The 26,191-nt window shown below is 39.9% G+C and overlaps 1 protein-coding gene across 5 annotated transcripts in view; it reads left to right on the top strand.

Moving 5' to 3' along the window:
- The first annotated feature begins 20,058 nt into the window (after positions 1–20,058).
- Rbp6 (RNA-binding protein 6) overlaps positions 20,059–26,191 on the top strand; it is a 1,960,266-nt gene continuing 1,954,133 nt past the window's right edge. For 4 of the 5 annotated variants that reach the window (XM_065223773.1, XM_065223775.1, XM_065223776.1 and 1 more), the window contains exon 1: positions 20,059–21,833. In XM_065223773.1, coding sequence (XP_065079845.1) covers positions 21,763–21,833 — 71 coding nt within the window. In that variant the 5' untranslated portion in view covers positions 20,059–21,762. The remainder of the gene's footprint in view (positions 21,834–26,191) is intronic. The other variant, XM_065223774.1, reaches the window with a different exon arrangement.

A 26,191-nucleotide genomic window follows, 5' to 3' on the forward strand; every position in this document is an offset into this window, starting at 1 on the left:
GTTGAAAATCAACATTCGGAAGCATTGTTATCGCTGCGTAGCCATATTTCTGATCGATTGGTGACAAAATTATTGAAATTGGATCAGGGGCAGCTGAGTTATTAACGTTCAAAATCTTTCTTAATTTGTTACATGTTCCATTTTCGGTTTTCACAAAGTGTACCCCCATATAGAAATCAAAGACGTAGTCCTACGTCAAAACGAAGTCGATCGCGTTACGAAAAGTGGTTGGATTTTGACCACTTATAACTCTGTCAATATCGGATGGCTTTTAATTCTAAACAAGCCAATCGATTGTAAAGACTAAGACTTTTTCAATTTTCAAAAGGTCCCTGCGAAAAGCGCTTTCCCCAACACAGATTTCAAGATCGAATTCCATCCGGTCTCGCCGAACGGTGCTTATTCAATCACCGCGTGTTGTGAGTGGGGATATCCAGTTGCATTTCTCCAGTACACAACGAAAGGCTCCCCGCAAGCAGCTAGCTATCAAGGCTGCCCTTAAGAGCCCTCGATTCATCGAAGAAGGAGGAAGAAGCCGCACCGCTACTGATCGGATTCAGTTGCTCGTCGTAAGCCGCTGTGGGCTATGACCGAATACCACATAACTTGTCAATTAACCAGAAACACTTCGATTTGAGGTAAGGTTTTCTCCAAGACGCTAGAAAAATGCAAAACAATCTCGAATCTATATGATTGATTCCGGATATCTCACGATTGGTAAATTTTAGCAAGAAATTTCTCCCATAAATTTGGTTTTTGACGTAGGACTACGTCTGTGTTTTCTTTATGGGGATACACTTTGTGAAAACCGAAATTGGGACATGTAACAAAATTATGCAAGATATTGAATGTTAATAACTCAACTGCCCCTGGCTCAATTTCAATAATTTTATCACCAATTGATCAGAAATATTTCTACGCATCTGTTAAACTTAAGACTTCATCATTTTTCAAAATGTCACTACTGAAAATTGCACGATTGTGCAACTGTTGCTATGGTAATTAAAATTATCACCGATTGCCTGCGAAAAGCAATTTCCCTATCACAGATTTCAAAGTTGAATTCCATTCGGTCTCACCAAACGGGTTTTAATCAATCACCGTGTGGTGAGTGGTGGTGTTCTCCAGTACACAACGAAAGGCTCCCCACAATCAGCTAGCTATCAAGGCTCGATGTGCGGTATAAGAGGTGAGGAGAAAGGAAACTAGTGGACTCTTTCATTCTGACGGTGTTCTTATGCAACAACAGACGTGACGTCACGTCTGTTGCTGCATAAGAAGACGCGAGTACGAAAGAGTCCACTAGTTTCCTTTCTCCTCACCTCTTATACCGCACATCGATCAAGGCTGGCCTCAACCGCTGATCGGATTCAGTTCCAATCACCGTGTGTGGTGATGTCCGATCGTTGGCATCAGCAGCAGCCGCATCAGTGCTTTCGGCGCGTGGCGTTGAACATTGTTCTCCAGTACACAACGAAAGGCAAGCAGCGAGCTGCGTCCCACATGAGCATCCATAGAAGGAGGGAGAAGCCGCGTCACTATTAATCGGAATCAGTAGCTCTTGGTGAGTCGCTGTGGGTCATCTATGCCAAGCGCGTCACCCTCATTCCAAACAACATATAGCTCACCAGCCTCATCACCCTAATAGCTCAGCTCAGCATTACTCAACTATCACGACAAAACGGTCCTTTTCAGGACCACCATAAATTTTTAAAAGAGTAGTTTTAGGAAATTTGCCTAAGTCATCAATCGGATGTCAGTTCCCATATCAAGAAAGAGCTGAAATTAGGGCGTAACAGCTTTTGTAAACAATTATTTCTTTCGATGATGTCTTGAAATTTAAGGCTCCCCCACACAAATCAACATCACCATAAGACTTCCCCTACCCGACGGTAATGTTGGTTTGCGTGGACGTGCCTTGAATTCCTAACATCATCGAAAGATGTCACTGTTTACAAAAGCTGTTACGCCTAATTCCAGCTCAATCTAGATATGTTTAAATCTAACATACCATGTACTTTAAGGCAATATTGGGGGTGCAATTTCAAAAAGCAAAGTCGGTTGCGGCATGAAAGGGGTCTGATTTTGATCAAGAGATGATCGATATGAATTTTTTCTATGAATCTGTTAAAATAAAAACTATAATTTTTTTAAATGTCACTACTGAAAATTGCACGAATGTGCAACTGTTGCTATGATAATTAAAATTATCACCGATTGCTTGCGAAAAGCGATTTACCTATCACAGATTTCCAAGTTGAATTCCATCCTGCAAGCAGCGAGTATCCATAGAAGGAGGAAGCACCGCTATTGATCGGAATCAGAAGCTCTGCGTGAATCGCTGTGGGCCATTTTTGTCAAGCGCGTCATACTAAAGAGTATAAACGCTCAAATTCCTATTCCTACACAAAATACAAGCTCCTGCTGCAGTTAACAAATAAGATTTATTATATAAGACTACGTAGTCCTACGTCATCATTGCGTACAACCCAATAGGGCTGTCTCTTGTAGTTTTTTAAATTATTTATTGAACGAAAATGCGCATTTTTTTCATCAGAAAACGAGGTGTTTCCGTGATGGGAAAAAATGGTTTCCCTAACACAGTCGCCGAATATTGATACGGAGCACGTAATCCTACAACCTTTTACTTTTTTTCAAATGAAAAAGCATAATCATAAAACGGAAATTAAAAGCGAAACGTATTAACATACTTTAAGATTTCCTCAGATAAAAACCCACTGCTGATTGGAGTCACGACGTGCGTGACGTAGTTTTCGATGTCCTGCTCTTTAACAGGGCTCAAGTTTAAAGAAAGTAAAAATTGTCGAACAGCCATATGCCTCTTTTCTGCACACCTGCTGGGCAATTCAGCGGTACGCTGGCCATCGGACGTCTGCGTATTGTTCCTACAAATAGGGTTACGGTATGTAATGTGGGTCTAGTCCTTTCATTCGGCCTATCACGCAAATAAATAATTAATTAAGGAATATTACACAAAAAATAAGGAAAATATTGATCACTGATGATTGATAAATGTGTACCACACACAAATCAATTTATATCACAACATTTCAATACATTTTCAGCTCTCGTAAGTAATAAAACTGGTTGAGAATATCACAATGTTCGGAGTTTTTAGCCGCCATGACTTATAAGGTTAAGATGGGAAGGTTGACTGACGATCATCAAATGGCCTGATTATGGCATTTATTGATTGGAATTACCTGATAATACACACTAGACGTAAAACTTACAGTTGCTGTTTGAATATTTTATGTTTATTTTAATTGTTTAACAACGTTTTCACAAGTAAAACATGGACCCAACTTTAGGGACACATTTCTTTTCTATGTTCCTAACTATGGCCCATGAAATTCATTTGACAGCATATAGCAATAAGAGTAACGTCAACAATGTTGTTTTGCATTTGGATGATAAGGAACGAACAGGAAGGGAGATTTTTTCTGCCAAACCTGTATAATGAACATCACAATGTTCTGATTTAGATATTCTGCGGTCAAAAGACGATAAGCGAAATTTTTAATTTTTAATTTTTAAATTGAGTGATTTAATGTAGTTTTCGTAAAATTTTCTCTAAGAAATGTTTTGAGGAATGAAGAGCATTAAGTTAACAGTGATAGTAATAAAAAAAAGTAGAGGGGTATGTGCCTCAGGGCACGGACGGAAGCTTGACGTAGGACCGCTAGTGGACGGAATAAATGTGAAGAGCATTTAGTTCTTTTAATTGATCAATTATCTATTATCTCAACTCTTTCCGTTTTTGAATTGCAGGCGTACCAAATTTGTAGTAATCTTTTTCAAAGAGAAAGTTGATTAAGAGAATCAATTAAAATCACTTGCACCCCTGCTTCCAAGTTTGGTTGCAAGATTACAACTCTGGAGAGCATTTTGAGTGGTCATTGGGGGCTTGTGGTTTTGAATATGGACAAACAAGTACAGATAAATTCTATTCCAACTCTTTACTGATGTAAGCTTGATGGGTCCGAAAGCTTACAGCAACGGCCTGAAAAGGGCCATTTAATTGGACATCCATGGCCACTTACGCTTGGCGTGTTTAGTGTAGGTGACAACATCAAAGACCTCATTTTCCAGGAACACCTTCAACACACCTCGTAGATCAGACCGGAGATACGTTTGACACCACCACGGTGAGCCAGACGACCGATGGCGGTTATCTCGAAGAATTTTGCGATGACGCTTGGCGCCTACTTTACCAGACATTTTCCTCCTTTGCCACGACCAGTCAATTGTTGCTTGTTAGGTGTGAAGGATTGGACTAGCCACCACCTTCCTACTGCTGCTATTGCTGTTCGCCGTGGTCCGAACCGAAAATCAGCTAATGCCATACAGCAGCGCTCTTTTATATCTTTTCAGGTTAAAGCAGAATGATGTGCAACCAAGTGGTATAAAAGCTACAAAGACTCCTCCCATTATAAGTAGTTTGCTATCAAGTAGCGACACTGGCTCTTTTCCTTTTGCGTACACGGCGAATCAAAACGACCCAAATTTGAGTTTAGTTCACTCATAATCGCCAAAAGTGCAGGAACTCAGCGATGAGTAAATTTGTCTCATGGTTTCCTGTGGAAAACCTAAAAAATCTGCCAGTAAATGAGGAAATTGTCGAAAATTTTATTCAGTCTCGGAGTAGTACCAATGACTGAGTGAATCAAATCTTTACTTTTCTCAAATTCGGGAACTTTTCCCTGGAAAATCCTGGAAAAACCTGGGAAAACATAAGGCAAATTTACTCATCGCTGAGTTCCTGTACTTTATTTCTTATTTCTGAGATAACTAAACTCAAATTTGGGTCGTTCTCATTCGTCGTGATATCACCTTGAAATATATCGGCGCCGGTGGTTAGCGTGATTATCTCTCACCTCAGTCGGCACCACCGGCATGTTCAAAGGCATAACATCTCTGATCACGCCTTCCTTTGGGAAGTAAAGCCGTTGGTCCCCGGTTGAGTTGATGGGTCGATTGGTAGGGTTCAGGTGTGGGAGCTGCCTCCTTGGCGTCGGTAGCATTGGAGCTCAGTACGGAAAACAAATCTCGCGTCACTTTTCAATAGGTCCTATCTACATTGATCGATTCTCTTCATCGACACTCTCTTTCGTAAATAACTAGGCTTCACAAATCTTTCCTGCCGTCTTCGTCGAATTAGATGCTAGATTGTTGCTTCTTCCATCGAAAATATCCGGCCGTGGCGATTCAAAATTGATCAAGGTTGATCAAAATAATTTGTACCCCTGCTTCCAGTTTGATTACATGAGCATTTTGTGTGGTCGTTGGTTCTGAATATGGACAAACAGGCAGATGAATTCTATTCCTACTCTTTACTGTAATAAGCTTGGTGGCCCTGAAAAGAGCCGTTTTGTTGCCAAAGTTGGTGATGACCTCCGAAACCAAACAGAGTGCGTCTCTGTCACTTAAAAACGTAGATGACATCCATGGCCGCTTACGCTTGGCGTGTTTAGTGTTGGTGACAGCATCACGGATCTCATTTTTCAGGAACACCTTCAGCACACCTCGTAAATCAGACCGGAGATACGTCAGACACCGCCACGGCGAGCCAGACGACGGATGGTAGTTATCTCGAAGAATTTGCGTTTGGTTCTGAATATGGCGATGAGTGTGCAAAATATTACGCAATTCCATCCTCCCTATTCGCACGCGCCCGAGGATCGGAGGCGAATGCCACTTCGACTTGTTTCGTCTACTTACTACTCTCTGACGACTGTGCTGGGGAAGCAGCATATGCATGTAGGTAATTGGTGGATTTGTTAGTTAATTCGACGCTTTTTGGACAATGCTGGACATTTACCAGTTTTTCAATAAGTTCTTGTTGAAAATCAACATTCGAAAGCATTGTTATCGATGCGTAGCCATATTTCTGATCGATTGGTGATAAAATTATTGAAATCGGACCAGGGGCAGCTGAGTTATTAACGTTCAAAATCTTTCTTAATTTGTTACATGTTCCATTTTCGGTTTTCACAAAGTGTACCCCCATATAGAAATCAAAGACGTAGTCCTACGTCAAAAAATACATCAGAAAACGTTACCAAGAGCGTTTTTTTGAGGATCAAACAAGATAGGACGAAGTTGCATCCATAAATAGACCCAATTTGGGGACAATAGACCCATATTACATACATTTCCCTCGTGAGTTATTGTCTTAAAAAAAGTAAGTTTTTCAACTTTTCGTGGTTTCTGATAGCAAACGACATGATAAGCATATCTAAGCATACCATTTAGCAGTAGAATATCGTTTGCAGGTAAATTCATTGATGAGTTATGATTAAAAACGTAATCGATGGCTGCATATTAGACCGAGGTTAGGGACGTATACCCTATATCTTAACTATTAAAAACGAATTTAAAAACAAACCATCCATCAACGAAAACAGTGAATAAGTAAAGTTTACCTGTCTTATATTTGAAGTTTGTGACATGGCACAGCACTTTTCCGGCAAGCACAACCCAATCTCCTACCGATACCTGCTGCAATGGTGCGTTCCGTATCATGGGTGTTGGTTCTTTGGATCTTATTTGCCAGAAGCGCTGTAGCCGATCTCTTGACCGTTTAAGTCAACCAGATCGCGTACGGTTTTTTTTTATATATTCAGAACTCTTCCATTTCTATGAATCCGGAACATACTTACCTTACCAATCAGGCTAAGGTCTTGTTGTCCTCTGTTGTCCGAAGAAGTCGTTTCCACTCTACTCGATCCATGGCAACACTTCGCCAGCCTCATAGTCTGTGAAGGGTCGGCAGGTCGCCTTCTGCTTGGTCGATCCACCTTGCCCGCTGCGCGCCTCTTCTTCTTGTTCCTGTTGGGTCGTTTTCTTGAATCATTTTCACTGGGTTGTCGTGCGGCATTCTTACGACGTGCCCAGTCCATCGTAGTCGCCCAATTTTTGTAATGTGGACGATGGATGGTTCTTCCAGCAACTGGTGCAATTAGTGGTTCATTCGCCTCCTCGACGTTCCGTCATCCATCTGCACTCCACCGTAGCTGGCACGCAACACCTTCCGTTTGAAAACACCAAGGGTAGTCAAGCATAGTCTACGTCTCATGGCCGTAGAGGATCATCGGTCTAATCAGCGTCTTGTAGACAGTCAACTTCGTGCGGCGGCGAATTTTATTCGACCGGAGCGTCCTCCGAAGTCCAAAGTAGGCACGATTCCCTGCCATAATGCGTCTTTGAATTTCTCTGCTGGTATCATTTTCGGCGATCACCAGTGAGCCCAAATACACGAACTCATCGACCACCTCGATTTCGTCACCGTCAATCTGAACTCGGGGTGGGAGGCTAACATTGTCTTCCCTAGAACCTCTTCCTTTCATGTATTTAGTTTTTTTATGCGTTGATGGCAAGTCCAATCCATCTAGCTTCAGCCTTCAGTCTGATGAACGTTTCCGCCATCATCTCAAAGTTCCGTGCCATGATGTCGATGTCATCGGCGAAGCCAAGAAGCTGGATGGACTTCCTGAAGATTGTGCCATTCGTGTCTATCCCTGCGCTTCTGATCACACGTTCTAACGCGATGTTGAACAGCAGACACGAAAGTCCATCACCTTGCCATAACCTCCTTTGAGATTCAAAGGGACTCGAGAGTGTCCCCGATACTCGAACAACGCACATCACTCAATCCATCTCGCCTTGACCAATCGCGTCAGTTTATCCGGAAATCCGTACCTCGAATCCGAATCTGGAATGTGTGAGCCGCAGAACATATATTAAAAGAAATGGTAAGTAGGGCGGTAAGTTAAAAAACACTGCAACAAATCCCGAAACATCCAAGACACGACCGTAGATTTGACGTAGGATTACGTGCTCGGTATCAATATTCGGCGACTGTGTTAGGGAAACCACTTTTTCCCATCACGGAAATGCCTCTGATGATAAAATTACGCATTTTCGTGCACAGAAACGCTCGGAATTTTTGGTTTATTCAATAGATAAAAAAAAACTAAATTGATTGGAGGAAATTCGCGATCAATCATAAAAATTGGAGACCGGATGGAATTCAATTTTGAAATCTGTGTTAGGGAAAGCGCTTTTCACAGTCAATCGGTGATAATTTTAATTATCATAGCAACAGTTGCACATTCGAGCAATTTTCAAGAGATATTCTGAAAATGATAGACTTAATTTCAACAGATTTGTAGAAAAATTTCCTATCGAAAGGCATATTAAGAATGAAAATTCATCATCTCTGGATCAAAATCCGACCACTTTCATACCACGAGCGACATTGGTTTTTGAAATTGCACCCCCAATTGTTGCCTTAAAAATACCTGGTATGTTAGATTTAAACACATGGGAACTGAAATCCGATTGATGATCTTGACAAATGTCTAGAAAATACTCTTTAACAAATTTACGGTAGACCGTTATGTCGTGCCACAGATGATGCTATTGAGTTGTATGTTGTTTGGAACGAGGGTGACGCGCTTGGCATAGATGGCCTACAGCGCCTCACGCAGAGCTATTGATTCCGATCAGTAGTGGTGCGGCTTCTTCTTCTATGGAAGCTCATGTGGGTTGCATCTCACTGCTTGCAGGCAGCCTTTCGTTGTGTACTGGAGAACAATGTTCAACGCCACGCGCCGAAAGCACTGCTGCTGCTGATGATGATGACGACCGATCGGACACCACCACCATACATGGTCGTTGAATAAGCACAGTTCAGTAAGACCGAATGGAATTCGATTTTGAAATCTGTGTTAGGGCAAGCGCTTTTTGCAGGCAATCGATGATAATTTTGATCAATGCTACAGTTGGGCATTTGTGTAATTACAATAGTGACCTATTGAAATATAATAAAATGTTCATTTTAGCAGATTCAAAGATAAATTTCCAATCGATTGGTGTTGTCGCGACACAGTTCTTTTAGCAATTCCTTTGCTTATATTTTCAGCAGTAATGCTTTAAAGCTAAAATGTACACACTTAGAAAAAATTACCGACTTCGGTAATTCATTTACTGAATTCTCAACAGCTGAACGGTCGGTAATGTTTTTAGTAATCGAGAAAATTTCCGAAAATTTCCGAAAAATCTGTAAACTTAATCAGCAAAAGTAGCTGTTAAATTTACCGATCGATCAGTAACGTTTACCGAAAAAACAAGCTTGATTTGTAATCGACTTTACGGGAGAACTGTAATTTGGGAATAATTTGGAGAATTCAGTGTCTTGTACTAATACTCGAGTATTAGTACAAGACACTGAAGAAGTCTGCACATTGTAGACGAAAAACGCGTATCTGTCAAGGATAAGCAAATAAAGTAGTGGAATTAAATGGAAAATACTAATCCTTCTCTCTCTCTCAATATACAGGTATTCCACTAAGACGCCCACATTCATCAGGAAAAAGAAGTTCTTGACTTAAGGATTTGGCGCAACACTGAACACAGGGAAGTATTGGATAAATATACCAAATGCTGCTTCTAGATCGTCGCCAACGGGAATAGCAATGGTACCCAAGCATACTGCCCATCTTATCAGGGAAAGTTCCTCGCACTACCAATAGTGGGATGCTTAGCCATCTTCGGGCTAGAGCAAATAAATATTAATAAAGCAACTAATTTTGATTACACCTTACGTCTCACCTGTATCCAAAATATCTACGATCCGCTCATCTTGGTGTTGCAGCTGATCCAAAACAGCCTCCATCATTTCACTTTTACAACAATACACAATCAGTTTCCACTTCGAACGTTTTCAAAGCCGGTCGAAAATCATAATATGGCGGATTTGACGTTTCTCGAACTGATGAACGTTACCGAACTCGGTAATGGAACGATTTTTTTACCGAAACTTCAGTAAAATATTTCACCGAAGTCAGTGATGAAGCTGATTTACAGATCTGCCGGTAAAAATGTTTACCGTTTTCGTTAAATTGAAATGAAATCACCGAAATTCGGTTATTTAATTTACAATTTTCAGCAATAAAGCGAGAGAATACCGAAACATCTGTAATTTTTAGGATTGCCGATCTAAGACGGTAATTTTATTTACCGAACTCTGGGTCTCTGTTTCAGTGTGTATAATTTCTGTTATGTTACTTAAACTTAGGTTCGCAAATTTTAATGCTCACAATTCTGGTGACCCTATTCGTCTTATCTACTTCTAGTGGACAATTGTGCTCGTGGTCTATATTTCCTGTGTTTGATAATTAATTTTGTGTTAAGTTAAACTAAAGTCATGTAGTATATTTTACTTACGATTTTAAGAGAATAAGCATTAATAGATAGTTCAATATTTAATCGAATAGGATAACAAATTAACTGTGTTTGTCATAACCTGAAATAGCTCGTAAGTTTTAGCCTGTAATTCATGTTTATAATTATGCATTTACTCACAACAAATTCTTGTGTGATCAAATTACATTCAATCCATAGTACTGTAAAACGGGGTAACATTGATAGTTTTTAAAGTATATTCTAAATATTTTTTACAGCAATGAATGTTTTTTTAATTTTATATTTTTAAAACAAGTACTGAGGATCCAAGAGTAAACTCGTTAGAAATATGTTCAACTGAAGTTAAAGCATTTACACTATTTTTTTAGTTTTGTGACCGAACTTCAGTATTTTGATTTGGGGCTACTTTGATGATGCTCGATGAATGTAGAAAAAAATGGATGAAACTCAAACAATTGAGGTCTTAAAATATGAAACTATGAATGAGTATATAATCAGAAAACCTCATAAGCAATAAGAATACAACATTGAATTTGTTATGGCTCTATCAGAAATACATTTCATAAGTGATGGTTTGAGTGCTTTTTCAAACAGGCGAAAAACACGAAACTAGTTTTTTAATATGTTTGTAAAATATGTAACACATACTACAGGGTGCGTGACGAATTTTTGCAGTAAATGACATATTTGAGAAAAATTACACCAGTTAGCTATTCTTGCAATGAATGTTATGTGATTTATTTTCTTTCGCAAAATATGGAAGTTGTAACTAATTTTATTCAAAAAAATCGCCTTCCCTTTCGACGACTGTAGCAAGACGCTTCCGGAAACTGCCATATGCACGTTTGACAATGTTTTAATCTATAGATGTCATCACTGCCTTGATTTTAGCTTTTAGCGACTTAAGTGTGGTGTGAGGGGTTCTATTCGTATTCCGTTCGACGATGCCCCGTACAAAATAATCCAACGGATTGATATCGGGACTGCTTGGGGGCCAAATTTCTTTCTCCCAAAATTCCGAAATATTTTCCGCAAGCCATTTCTGTGTTTTATTAGCAGTATGAGCAGGTTCTCCGTTTTATCACTTTCCCAGGCCTTTTTTAAATTATACACTGTTCTTTCAGACACATTTATCCACCGAATTATTTCTATTACGCTTACTCCGGCGCGCAACAAAGCGACAGCGGCTGACCGATTGCTCTTTTGTTTCGACATCTTTACGTTTACTCAACACTGTTTGTTTACATCTTACACCTAACAGTATGAGCAATTCAGTGCTGCCAAATATATCTAAATCATGATCCGCAAGCATGAGAAATTACTAGTTGAAATTTACTGCAAAAATTCGTCACGCACCCTGTATATAAAAATTATATACGATATCAACGGAAATACCCTAAGCTACAATATGGAACCAATTTTTCTAATTTGGAAAAAGCGCAGCGAGTAAATTCTGGTTACAGAAAAACTTGGACATTCTGCCAAATACCCCACAATATGGGTATTTTTAGAATCAGGGTGATTTGCAGGGACCAGAAATCGATATCTGACGCCATTTTGAAATCCAAGATGGTGGCTTCCGGTTACATAAAAACATGGAAATTCTGCCAAATACCCCACAATATGGGTATTTTTGGAATCGCAGTGACGTTTAGGGACCGGAAATCGATGTCTGACTCCATTTTGAAATCCAATATAAAAATGCACAAATGCACACAATGATTTACTGAACATTTCAGCTGATTTCATGGTACTTATTAACCTTTCTACAGCAGTTTTTCCGATGATATATGGTACAATTACACTTCAAAATGGTGCAAAGCGGTGCATACTAAGGAGCATTTTCAAATGCTCAATGTACAGTTTTCTCTATTTTGGGGAGCGTACTTTAAATATTTGCTGAGCATTTTAAGATTTTTATCGTATTTTGATCAATCATTTAAGGAGCAACGCGATCTATTTTAAGGAGATTTTTTTTACTTATTAAGGATAGTTTAATCTGTTTTATTGAGCAAAAGTAGGGCTGCCTTTTTTTTACGCACTAATTCGATTTACGAACCCCCGTTTTGGTTCGTAAATGGAGGTTCCAGTGTACTTGTAACACTACCCCCAACCGGGGGATGTAAGATTCGCTTACAATTATGTGGGATTCATCAGAGGATGTTAGTGGAGACCGCATGAACCGAGGATGCGATATACCTAGCTGCGGTCCAATGCAAGAAAATTGGAGACCGAAAAATGTAGAGTGTATTAGTGAGTGAAATTAGTTAGGTCGAACAAAATAGGAAACAGATAGCCGACTGGACTCGAACCACGAACGTTGTGATTATTAAACCTGTGCTTTCTCCACTGCTCTCTCCATGCTTCTGAATATGGATAGCCTAAAAGCAAACACGAAGCGCTCATTTTCTCGCATACTCGACTTTGTATGCTTTTTCTGTTGGAGAGATGCGAGGCAAGTGTGTGCGTCGTTCTACTATATGTTCTATAATATGCGTCGTTCTACAAGCTTACTGGTATAGTCGAAAGCGTAGATAGAACACGAAATATAAAAGACAAAAAAACCATTACATCGCCTGCATGGTCAATTTCTAACATTCGTTACGATGTTCATGAACAGAGGATGATAGGAAACGGAACTAACATTCATTATAATAGATGTTTGCTTTGCGTGTATGGAAACTTGTAACGGGTGTAGTGACACTCGCTAAGCCTTCGCCAACAATTGGCTTGTTTATAATTAAAATCCATCCGCTATTGACAGAGTTATATCTGGTCAAAACCTGACCACTTTTCGTAATGCGGTCGATTTTGGTTTTTTGAAATTGCATCCCTAATATGTTCACACTGAATAAAATCAATGATTTTTTTTAGTTTGGACATGAAAAATATTGAAATGTTGAGTCTCATGTGAAACCTACCACTCAACCGGATTTCAATCAACAAGCTCCAAATGAAAGGTACACCAAAAAAGATATTGAAGACGTATTCAATCCTAGTGTTAATGATATAGAACATTTAATTTTAATGTTATGTTTAGTTGGCAGAGTATGAAAAAATGGTGTTCTTATTTCATAAATTTTTATTTTATCTTATTTAGAGAATAACTTATATACTATTTCTTAACATTGTCAAACAAAGTAATTTTTTTTGGATGCTCCGTTGAATTAGAATATTTTTTAGCTGCAATTTGATTATCGGCAATAGGCTGAAAACTGTGAAATTTTTGTATACCAGATATCGTCTTTGCGTGGTGAAACAAATTTTCTAGTTCTTCTGACATTTTTTCGTATTGCTCAGTAGATATATAACAGAAATTCAATTTTGTGATGATTTTCTCTGTTTGTTTTACTGCCCAGTCGTAGAGCTCTCGTGGGGTTGTAATAGTATTTCCGTATTCTTGGACAAGGCTTGCTCTTCTTGCCATTCGTTTTAAAGTTCCACCAATAGCATCACAGGGACTTTTGCCATGAGATGTTGCAAAGAAATGCCAATCTGCTTCCAATTTGTGCATTGATTTGAAGTTACATAGACTAGCAACATTTTTTCTGTTCTTATAATGAGCAGCTGCTCCATCTGACATAAATGTAATTTTGGAGAAATATATTGATAGTGTCAAGAATTCTATCAGTTTTGAAATGAACAATTGAACTGCTTTTGTATCATGGGCCAATACGTCTGAAATTATTATAAAACTAACGTTTTCTATTTTACTGTCCTTCATATAATAAACCACAAAAGGGTGAATAGTTGCCTGAGCGTTATTCCAATCGTAACCCTGAGCAGCGTTCTAAATAATAAATGAATAGTTCTCAAAGAAATAGCAAATTACAATTAATTCGTCTTCTTTTAGAGAATCTTTTTTGTTCCTTAGAAATAAGGACTGTTCTTTACAAATAAAGTCAGGAGTGATTAACTTATCAATTTTATCTACGAAGTACGTGGCAAACTCATCTGCAGGTTTCATAATGTTCTCCAAGTTACAACGATCCGTAGTTAGCCACTGTTGAAAAATTACATCTTCTTTACCACTTTCTTCTAATAGTTCAGCAAGTTCATCTGCAACTTCTTCATTGGTGGCACATTTCTTGCAAGCTCGAAAATAACACTCTGTCGTCCTAATAGAAAAATTACAAAGCAGTTTATCCATTATTTCTTCCTGGAATACGATTCATAAACTATTTAGCATTAATTTTACATTTTCGTGGATTGTGCACACACATACATTATGAGTACCTTCACTATCAAGTAGCTTACAATGTTTAGGTCTCAACGTTGTAAATTAGGTGAAGCCAATTTTAATACTTGCATACGTTTCTTCAAATATTGTATATGCCTCTTTGAGAGACATCATAAGATGTCGCTTCTGAACCCGTTCTTTTAGGCCATTTCGGAGTTCAGACACGTAATCGTTAATTCGTGTCTACTTCGAGCACTAGTGGTACAAAGAATACCTTGATCTTTCACTATTTTTTTCATTTGTCTTACCATGTATACCGGTGCATTGAACTCTTCTACGATTTTATTTATTGACCAAGAGTGTGGTAACACTGATAAAACTTTTATCTGCTCATTTCTATCATCAGGAAATGAATTAAACTTATTTTTTAATTGTGTTACCATTTCGTCGAATGCTTCTGCTTCACTGATGTCCGTTGGGTCCATATTAAAAAAATTCTGTCGTACTGCTTGTGTGATGTTTGCTGATTTTGTATTATGTATATGTATGTGATTATGTAGTTTCTAGGTACATTTTGTGACATTGAAACTGGTTTTCTCTCTCGTTAAAAATATCTTGTTTGCGATATATGTGATTTGATATATCGACACCCATATTTACCATAACATGTTCCGTCCATATCTCCGAAACTAGTTGACCCTTCCTTAATATTCAAAAGCTTTATAAAAGATCATTTTATTTTTCATTTGGAGTTTAACTCAATCTTATTTAGTGGTAGACGTGAAACACGTCTTTCAAAATTTTTAAATTTGTCGTTCCCACCCTGAAAAAAAATCATAGATTTTATTCAGTGCGAACACGAAAAAGTTTTTGTTGAATAACTTTTTTCCTTTAAAAGTACCCATCTTGGCATGTATGAACGAGTTGTAGATAAATGGTATGTCTATCTTTAGAAAAAGTTGCGTATTAAAAAAAAATTGTGTTTTTGAGAAATTTCATTTTTAAGTTTTAAAAATTATTTTTTTCAGTGTAGAAAAAAGACTTTATTTTTTTTCTTACAAAAGCTCATTTACTTCTCTACAAATCATCTTTTGGCAACATTTTTGTAGGACTTGACATTATTGAGTTATAATTTTTTGAAGAAAATTATGACAAAAATGTTCTGCCCTTTCCAAATGTTGGTCTAGATTTTTTTTCAAAGAAAATAAGTATGCAAAGTTGCTTAAGTAGACGAAATCTATACACTTACAAAGTTTCATTGACATCTGAGAGGGTGCCGCCAACCATTTGTCGAGTTAGCGTGAAATTCGTCTTTGCTAAAACAAAATAGGGGAAACGAATGTAATGTCGGCCTAAACGCCCCTAATTTGGGCCCATACATAGGGTTACCATATGGTATCCTAAAGGAGGACATGTCCTACTTTTTCAACAATTTTTCTACATTCTACATTCTACATTCATACAATTGTTTTCAAAGAGCGTTGTTGGCAGAGCATATTTGTTTAATTAAGTCGTAACCTCATCTGAAAAACAGCAAATGCCATTCGATAGTGGGATCAGGACAAGGGGTGGTCACTCTACACACGCATTTTGCACCAACTTTTTTCTCAGTGTGCCTCACGTCTGCCGCAGCAGTGCCGGCAGTGCCGAGAGTGTCATCAGATTGATTTTTTTGTTTGTGGTATGTTTGGCAACCCGGTTAACTCTAACTGTCGTCGAGTCACTCTCGATTCGTTGCTCCCAAATTCTATCGTAAAAGGACTACACCTAATAACCAACGGCCTCAGCCACCGAATCCAAGCTTGGAGCGATAATGTTCTCCGGGGGAGGCACTTCCAATTTCCGACAGGACAATAACTTCTACTGGACTGGAGTATGATGAGGACTCGGATGAACCACAGGTGACGCTGGTAAGTACACGTAGCGAGCGTGCATCATCAGAGGAAACTGGTCCAGATGCTCTTCAGATTCTTATGAACGCTTCCGGGAGGAGTTTCTCCCGAAAGCCATCGAGTCAATCAAAAATGAGTCGCCAGCGTTCTAGTGGGAGTTTCAACCAAAATCAGACTTCCCTGGTGGAGGTGGGGTTTAATATTTCCACACGGTTAGATATCCAACGATCGGACAAATAAAGGAAAGTATGATGTCTCTGGCGAAAAACAGTGCCGGCCAGAGAACACCTGTAAAAGCTGGGGTGCTGTCGATGGTAGAAAAGCAAACACCGGTGATCATCGAAGGCGAATACATCTACCTATGGCAGTTGCGATGAGGAACGAATCATGGAACTGAATGTTGGTTGGCTGATCCTCGGGCTGATCAACGAAGTGGTGAAGCCTTACGGAATCAAACATGCTAAACGACCACTGATAAAACTACTACAACCAGATGGTGGTCTTTGTTGTCCTTACGACCTTCTGTGAGGCTCGGATTCCATAATCAATTCGTACCTCATAGAGCTCGAAAAGCTGCGTTCGGATCAGTGCTATGAGGATGATTGCAAACATCGCGTTGTTGAAATGCTCCCCGAACCGCTGGCACCATGGAAAACACCAGTCTCTTTACACTTCGCCGGGACTTCTTTTCCACCAAGCCTAAATATTCTATTTCAAGCCACCAGGGTCGTGTGTAAGAGCTAAACCTATCCTTCAACCAACTCACCGATGTCAACTTTCAGGAGCTCACCTTCAAGCCCAACAACTGACCAATCAACATTTTACAATTCCACTTAACCTTCTTCGGCTGTGATTTCAGCTCCGTCACAAATCTCCCCGCCACAAATCGATCTACCAACAGTACCAACATCTTCAACGTTTCTTTCACTTCCTCCTTCAAGGTTTCGCTCTCCCTACTAACCAACTAACTAATCACATTCTGAATCTGCATTATGACCAGTAGCAGTGCCTTCATGGTCATCTTTTCAATCAGCTTCCGGAACGATGCCACCTCCTTCCCAAATTCGATCAAACTGTTCTGAAACACCAAAGCCTTCCGCACCAGATCCTCGAACAGTTCGATCGTCTTGAGTGGAGGTTCTCCGATATCGAAGCCTTCCGTTAGCGACCCCAGCACCATCCAAAAGAATTCCAGTAAGACCCCCAGATTACTGTTGTACTTGGCAAAGGTCATCGCTTTGATGACCACGCTCATCCTAATGTTTTTACAATATGTCCGCTGTGATCGGCAACTTCACGGTTGAAGTTATGAAATCAAAAATCGGATTGTGTCAACAACAATTATTATCATTTTGACACATACACAGAGCAGGCGCAGATATAGTACAGTGTTGCAAGTAACTTTAAATATCATGAAAATGTCTCACCATGGGTGCCAATGAAAGTGCCCAGGTGTGTCCGTCTGTATTTTTGGCACACTGTACGGAATGGCCAACCCCTTGTATCAGGAATATACTACAGCTGTCAACCCCCTACATTTGGGCTGTGGTTCATTTGGTGAATTTCGAGCCGGCGCCGGTGGTGCAGTGGTAAGCGTGACTGCTTTCTAACACCCCAATGGGCCTGGGTTCAATCCCAGTCGAGGTCGGTGGGATTTTTCTGAGGCATAAAAATCTCTGGTCACGTCTTCCTTCGGAAGGGAAGTAAAGCCGTTGGTCCCGGCCCATGTGTGTTGTGAATGGGTGCGATATCCTACGCAGGTGTGGAAGCTGCCTTCCTGCACATTCGATTGTCGTCAATGGATGGACCGACGTTAAATAAAGGAAAGGATTTGGTGAATTTTCATTTAAATTTGACAGATGGAAAATTTTAAAATAAACTTACTATTCTACCAGACTTTTTTTCTAACAGACCAGGGATCAATTTTGACAAACAACTCCTCGAAACTCTAATGATCAACAACAGAGAGAAATTCTAACATTATAATTTATTTTCGATGTGCCAAATTTAAGTGAAAATCCAACAAATCTCGATTACGTTTTCGAAGGGACGTATCAGCTTTTGTAAACAATGCATTTGATTGTCGATTTGGCGTAACTGGTAGCTCGCCCACGCATGCTAACACTGCCATCAAATATGGGAAAATGTCCTCTACCTGATAGGGGTGTTAGAGCCTTAGACTGTGTTCCAATTGGGGAATTTTCATCTAATATTGAAATCTCTAAAATATATTAAAATGTTTGAAAATCCCTCTCATGTTGATTGGCCGATTTACGAGCATGAGTTTGTCAAAATTGATTGCTTGTCTGTCAGAAAGAAGTCTGATGCAATACCAGGGCTATTTGAAAATTTCCCATTTTTAAAATGTAAGTGAAAATTCACCAAATGGAACACAGCCTTACATCGAATCCAACATATGTTCGATTTTGACGTTCTGGTTCTATGGGATTTTAGGTATAGGTTTAGAGTCCTATGCTGAATCAATGGGAACATTAACAGGTTGCTTAGATGTCCCTTTTTCATGTTGCTTTCAATCAGCGATGACATGTATCCTTATTTTAGCACATGATAAAAGTTGGGATGATTTTAAGGCTGTAAAACTGTAGTTTTCATGCAAAACAGCTATACTACATCATTTTCTAGCATTAAAAATAAATTATGAAGGCTAGTTTGATGCATTTTTCAGAAGTATAATGAGAAGATGGATTGAATTGATAACGACTACAAGTTATGAACTATCTCAATTGAACTTTTAAAACTCATTAATTTAGTGATAGCGCACATATTATTAAAACGTTTGATAAAAACTCATTGTCCTCCTTTAATGTTAAGAAAAGGAAACTTTGTTCTCCTTTATCTCCAAACCTTAAATGAAATGTCCTCCTTTTCAAGTTTTTTTTTTTATGGTAGTCCTACCCATACATAAATTCAGGAATCGACTAAATTTTAAATAGCGATCAAAAATATCAATTAGTACCGTCTCAATGACGCGTTCATCTAGATACAATTGATGAATAGTAGATTTTTAGCGATGGGCCCAATCTTAGATCCATAGGTCAACATTAGAGCCAATTCCCCTATGTGAGCAAACCGGCAAAGCCCTAATCCTCTTTGCACAAAGAATTCCAGGCTGAAGGTGACATCCAGCTATTTTGCTGAGCAGTCCTTTATAAACAATAATAAAACTTCACAATCCACTTCTGGCACCACCCTCGCAGCTACCCCGTTTTTCTGCATCGGTATGTTCCGTTTTCCTGGCACAACAAGCCACGCGATCACTCACCGTGCCATCGTTTCAATAGTGAGCGTCGCGACGGCACCAGCGACTGACAATTGAGCGCTTCTCCATTGCGTTTCGAAATGTCACAGAAACAGGCCGGAAGGGTAGTTTGAGAGTGAGTGCCACGCCCCCTCCCGGTGATGGTGGGTGGTTGATGGTGGGAATGCAGCTAAAACTGCATGCCACCACCATCGTTCGTCGCACACAAGCAAATCCCACGCGACAGAGAGAGCGAGTGTTGCGTGTTTTGGTTGGGGGGTTTCTCTCTTTTTCTCTGTGATTTTCTTCGTGAGAGACTTTTGCGCCGAGTGAGTGGTAGCCACACGTGATCGCCAGAAGCGTTTGCCACCTACTACTACATGCTACTACCACCATCGCATGTCGCGTTGTCGCTCTCTTTGACTCTGGATAGCTGCTCTAGAGAGTGAGTGGAACCAATACGGCGCTGCTGTCTGCATCGACGAGCCGGAGTGCGACCGAGCAGGACCAGTTAGTTAGTAGCCGTAGCAGCCAGAAGCATCAGCCGCAGGAAGCAGCTCAGCAGCAGCAACAGCAAATAGCAGAAGCTAACACACCACAAATCTCAGTGTCTCATCGAAAAGTACACGTCGGAAGTCGTTAGAGGGTATCAGAATCCATCGGCGGATAAACCCCCGGGATCCCATTTTGTCTCGATTTTGCGGTCGTTTTGTCGAGTGGTTGCAAGCCCGGTTTGGCGAAGCTCCGAAACGTCACCTTCGACTTCGATTCAAGTTCGATTTAGCTACCCAGTAGAAGCCGGTCTCGGAGTGCCGTTGAAGCTGCTGACCGCGTCTCAGACTCTCGGAAGTAGTTCGAACATCAGTCTGTGTGGAAAAAAAAGTGCGGCCACTGTTCGTGTTTCGTTTACCGACACCACACACCAGCTTAGTATACTGTAGTTTGGTAGTTGCATCACCAGAGAAACAACAACATTTGACACTTTCCAACAATACAGACACCCGCCAGCTTTAGAGCAGCACACAGATCATCCCCCTCTGATACAGATTCAAATTTTACACATCTTTCCGAGTCATTACGCGCCGTGGTTCAATACCGAAGTGCATACAAAGCCGCCGCCGTCGAGTTGAGTTCGTCGTTGAATTCGTCACTGGCACCAGAAGCAGCCGCAGCAGAAATATTTCGAAAAACAGCCAATCGGAACTGAGCTGAGATAACCTCCAGAAATTCCCTCCTCAACCCCCCGCGAGACCCCAAAGTGCGAATCCCGTTTTTGGTGGTGATCTTTTTGGACGACGCCAAACGCCGGCCGACGGAAAGCGAAGCGCTACGCAACACAACGCAGTTCAAGTGTGCGGCTATAATTGAATCGACGGAAGTTCATTCAAAATTGAACGCTATCACTCCCAACAGCGAATAATATTCTATAAATAAATATTCAAACAAGTATAAATAAACCATTAGTAGTTAATTGATAGTTTATGGGTTTTGATCGGATTTACCGCAGCGAGTAGCCAAGTATAAGCAAACACCACATTTTTGGGGAAAAATCAGAACCATACCACTTATTACCACGTTGATTGTAGAGTTCAGTGTTAGATCGTGTTCCGTGTATAATCGTGTTGTTCTACAAGTTAGTATCCGTGTACAACATCTTGGAAAACGCCACATCGTATCTACCGATAAGGAAAATTTTGTGTAAACAAACACCGCGTTCGTCGTAGTCAGTTCGATATCTGAGTGATAGCCGATAGCTATATTCTGCAAGTTTCCGCTGCATCAACACAAAGTATTGATCGGAGAAGTGTCTGAGAAGAACCCGATTTCCCGAATTTCCACCGAAGATCACCAATCACGTGGCATCGTGTTGTTGAGAAGCGAAGCACTAGCAGCATCGTGTCTGTGATCGACCAAAAGTTGAAGCAATAGTTGTAATAGTAAAAGAAAATCCTTAAGTCTTCTGAAGAAGAAGCCAAGTTGAGTCAATAAAGTCGAAATCCAAGTGCTGTGATCTTTGCGAGAAAGGAAGAAAAGGAAAAAAGAAGCGTATTTGAAATAGTCTTCGAGTGTCGTGTTCCCGAATTGGAAGATTTTGTGATAACGCAAAGCGTGGTTAGCAAGTAGCCCAGAGAGCTATCGAGAAGAAGAAAAAATCCAGAAGCATTTACGCACCGTTGGAACAAGCAATCAAGCTGTGGAAGATGGAGCACCAAAGCCAGGATCTCGGAGCGCACCAAGCCGGCAATCAGGCTGAAGTGCCAAACGACCCAGGGTAAGCGATTTGTCCATGCTTCTATTTTTACGAGATAATGTGGTGAAAATTTGTCAACAACCCGTGTGTGACATGTCATCGGCATGTGTCCATCATCGTCGGAGAAACGTGAGTGTTCTATTTTTTGTTACAGCGATCATGAAAGGCCGGTCCCTCGGCAACCGGCGACGGTGCGTTGGTTGTCCGGCTAGTGACGACGAGGAGCCGGCATCCGGGCCGGCGTGCTTTCCAAGTGCTGCGGACGACTGGCGGTGGTCGGTTTGTTCTTATCCGTGGGAGGTCAAGTTTAAGTCATGTGCGTTGGAAATAGCTGCAAGTAGAAGAGTTATTAAATTTTACGCAATTTACGATTCTACAAAAAAGTTGTTAAATTTAGTTGAAAAAATTCCTAAACTGATATTATTCATTTGTTAAACTGTTCAAAACTAGTTGTGTTCCAAGCGAATTATTATAATTGGATATTGTTTTACATCTTTGATCATATTCAATTTGAGTTGACGAATGTTATTAAATATGTAAAAACTGAATTAAGCCACCGATGGTGAGATTATATCCTTCTTCATTATTTAAACTCATGAAAAAACTACAAGGGACCGCCCTATGGGGTTGTAAGCAGTGGTGACGCAGCACTACGAGGTCTTATATAATAAATCTTATTTGTTAACTGCAGTAGGAGCTTGTGTTTTGTGTGGGAATAGGAATTTGAGCGGGGTACTCTCTGTTTATACTCTTTAGTATTTAGCACGAATAAACACCGTTTGGTGAAACTGGATGGAATTCAACTTTGAAATCTGTGTTAGGGAAATCGCTTTTCGCAGGTAATCGGTGATAATTTTAATTATCATATGACATTTTGAAAAATGATAAAGTCTTAAATTTCACAGATGCGTAAAAATATTTCTGATCGATTGGTGTTAAAATTATTTAAATTGGTTCAGGGGAAGCTGAGTTATTAACGTTCAAAATCTTTCATAATTTTGTTACATGTTCCATTTTCAGTTTTCACAAAGTGTACCCCTATATAGAAATCACAGACGTAGTCCTACGTCAAAAAAAAAATACTTAAGCCCGCATTTAGGGATGAGAAATAAGTTTTGACTCATGACTAATTTTGGTCAGGAAGTACTTAGAACATGCCCAGTGCATATGATCATGTATGTGAGTCTTAAGAAAAATTCCCGTCCGGTGGCTATTGTAGAGTTCTACCACAGATGTCAAAGTTCTACAGCCAGATGATTACTGAAAAAAAGTAAGAGGTTGTATCCAAGACGCAACCGTAGAATTGACGAAGGATAACGTGCTCGGTATCAATATTCGGCGATTTTGTTAGGGAAACCACTTTTTCCCATCACGGAAACGCCTCGTTTTCTGATGACATAATTACGCATTTTCGAGCACGAAAATTCAATAATTAATATAAAGAGAAAAAATTGATTGAAGGAATTTCTTGCTAAAATTTTCGAATCGTAAGATATTTAAATTCGAGATTTTTTTGATTTTTTGTAGCCTTCTGTAGAAAACCTTACCTGGAAATGACATGTTTTTGCTTTGCTGCGTCGTTTTTGTTCTAGTGAAAATGTTATAAATTTACAATTTCATTTTTAAAAAGTGTTAATTTGAAAGTACAGAAGTGATGTTGAAAAGTGCATTAAGAGAAAAATTTCAGTTACGCTCAGCTAAGTTTATTTACCTTTTCGTTCCTCTGTCCTCGATAGGAAATATCCATCTAATTCAAGACGATCATTTCAAAACTTACTAAATACGCGTCAATCAAGTATTGCACTACTGTTTGATTGAAAGTTTCAGTACATAATCTATGGTGTATATTTGCATCGATAATGTATTGGAGCGGGGCTTATCATGGGTGAACATAGCTTCGGAATGCTTGCGTTCTTGAAATGGGCTATTGTAGCTGCGGTAGAGCTGTCAACTTTTAACTCCCGGGTTCAAGCTTCTTTGCATTCATAAGAAATGATTGCAGGCAGATTTTATCCATAATACCACTGCCAGACAATGGGAGTTAGGCCAAGGGCGAATCTTCATTCTAATCTACGATTCCACATACTATTAATAAGCTTTTACACATGAGAACATCCTATCGATCAGAATGAATTGTGCATATGTTTAGGACCAACAAACATTTTCAGGCGCAAAGGAGCAACAGGATCGAGCTGATAACGTTTCTTAATTCCAAAATCTGAAGACTGTTTTGAATAATATGTTTAGGTAATGGGCAGCAACAACGGACAGATAAACTACTTACAGCTTCTATTTATTAAATGCTTGATATAACGATTGCCAGCAACGCCGGCTGGGCGTATCCTATGGCTTACCCTCCCTACTAACAAAAATCCACCCTTCCCGTGACACTTATGAGGGGTCGTAGAGTTCTCTGCATATCTCTTAAGTAAGTGTCGGACTAACATTCCACCCCTTTCCCCACCAGATGCAAGGACGTGGCCAGGACAGCTCTGGTCTGTTGGAGGGAGACACATCCTTTATCTAAGAGGTAGTAATTAATCACAAATTACTATCTAACAGCAACTGATAAGGGTAGGTCTCCTTCTTAACAACAGTTTGGAGCTCGTACCACCTACGACATTGTGCTACCTGGTTTATGCTATTCTATGACTTCTGGAGAAAACCTTACCTTAATTTGAAGTGTTTCTGGTTAATTGACAAGGTCATGTCGTATTCCGTCTTCTTCTTCTTCTTCGCATTTCAAGCTTATTGCATATCGCATATTAGCTTATTGCGTGCTCTCAACTTAGTGTTATAGATGCACTTCCACAGTTATTAATTGAGAGCTTTCGATGCCTGTACCATTTTTGCATTGGTATAATTGTGTGGCAAGTCCAATCATACTTCTATGCCCAGGGAAGTCGAGAAATTTTCCAACCCGAAAAATTCCTAGACCGGACCGGGAATTGAACCCAGCCACCTCCAGCATGGTCTTGCTTTGTAGCTGCGCCTTTACCGACTGAGCTAAGGTCGTATTCCGTCATTGCGAGCATTTTTAAGTACCCCTTCAACACTGTTACGCATTTGACCACAAATGTTTGACTGCTGGGTACATGATCAAAGAGCTTTGGGGGTGATGTGGCTGACAGCAAGGCAAGCGAACGTTCAATTAAAATTAACTCTCAAACAACAATAATTTATGGTGGTTTTGTCGTGATGGTTGGAGTAATACTGAGCTATTAGGATGTTCAACACGGATCATGCTGGCAAGCGGTAAGTTCTTTGGAACGAGGGTGACGTGCTTGGCATAGATGACCCACAGCGGCTCACGACGAGCAACTGAATCCGATCAGTAGCGGTGCAATCGAGGGCTCTTGAGGGCAGCCTTGTTAGCTAGCTGCTTATTGCCAGCCTTTCGTTGTATACTGGAGATTACCATCACTAGGATTGGGCGATCTTGGATCGATCTTCGGAAGATCGATATTTTGCATCCCAATTTTCGATTTTTCGGATGCCTACGAAAAAATCGAACAAAATCGATATTTTCTTTCGATTTTTTTGATATTGAATAAATAGGTGTTCAATTTTTTAAGAGTATTTACATCGAAAAAACGATTTACTCTCACCCCAGACAACATCAGCATAGCTCCCTATGTTATTAGCTGGATTACAATTACATCACTAATTGCGTTTTCGATATTTACGAATATAGCAACATTCCACCACACGCGATGATTGAATAAACACTGTAACGCTTGCTTTTCTCAAAAACTTATTGTCTTAGTCCCTGCCGTTGAAATTTGGTTTAACCTATGTTAGCCTACAAACGACTTAAGCGCCACTCCGTTTTGGAGGCCGTTTGAGGAATGTTTGGTTCAGGGATGCCCGATCTGAAACTCTGATTCTCAAGGCGAGTTACTTTTTTTGTTGCCAAACCGAATTCTACGACGTACGGAAATCTAGAGTCCAGTTCAAATTCAATTCGTGGACCAAGTCAAACACGACGTAAATTAAAAAGTTAACCGACTTACTTGAGTTACCCTTAGTGGAAAGTAAAAACAATACCTTTCATGGTAAAGGAAAGATTTAATACGACCGATAAAGAATTAAGTCCTAGCGAATTTTAGCTTAAAAGTGTTAGATCTATTTATCTTCGAGCTCATTATTTTTTTCAGGGTGGACAATTCTTCCCCTAACACCAGGTGTGCACTAACCTGTGTGGTAACGTTACCATTCTTATTGCGTCCGTCGAGTACCTGCATGTAACGATGTTCCCGTTGTATCGCTTTCCGAGGCTTGAACCTTAAACGTGTTCGAAGCTCAACAGCGTAACGCTTTAGCGAGGATGGATAGTGGGTGTCTCGACTAGCTTCGAATTACTCTGCTTAGCTGACTAA

This window comes from Ochlerotatus camptorhynchus, unplaced genomic scaffold (assembly GCF_037179485.1).
Source record: "Ochlerotatus camptorhynchus isolate MF236.1 unplaced genomic scaffold, CSIRO-AGI_Acam_v1.1 ptg000196l, whole genome shotgun sequence".
Taxonomy (NCBI): domain Eukaryota; kingdom Metazoa; phylum Arthropoda; class Insecta; order Diptera; family Culicidae; genus Ochlerotatus; species Ochlerotatus camptorhynchus.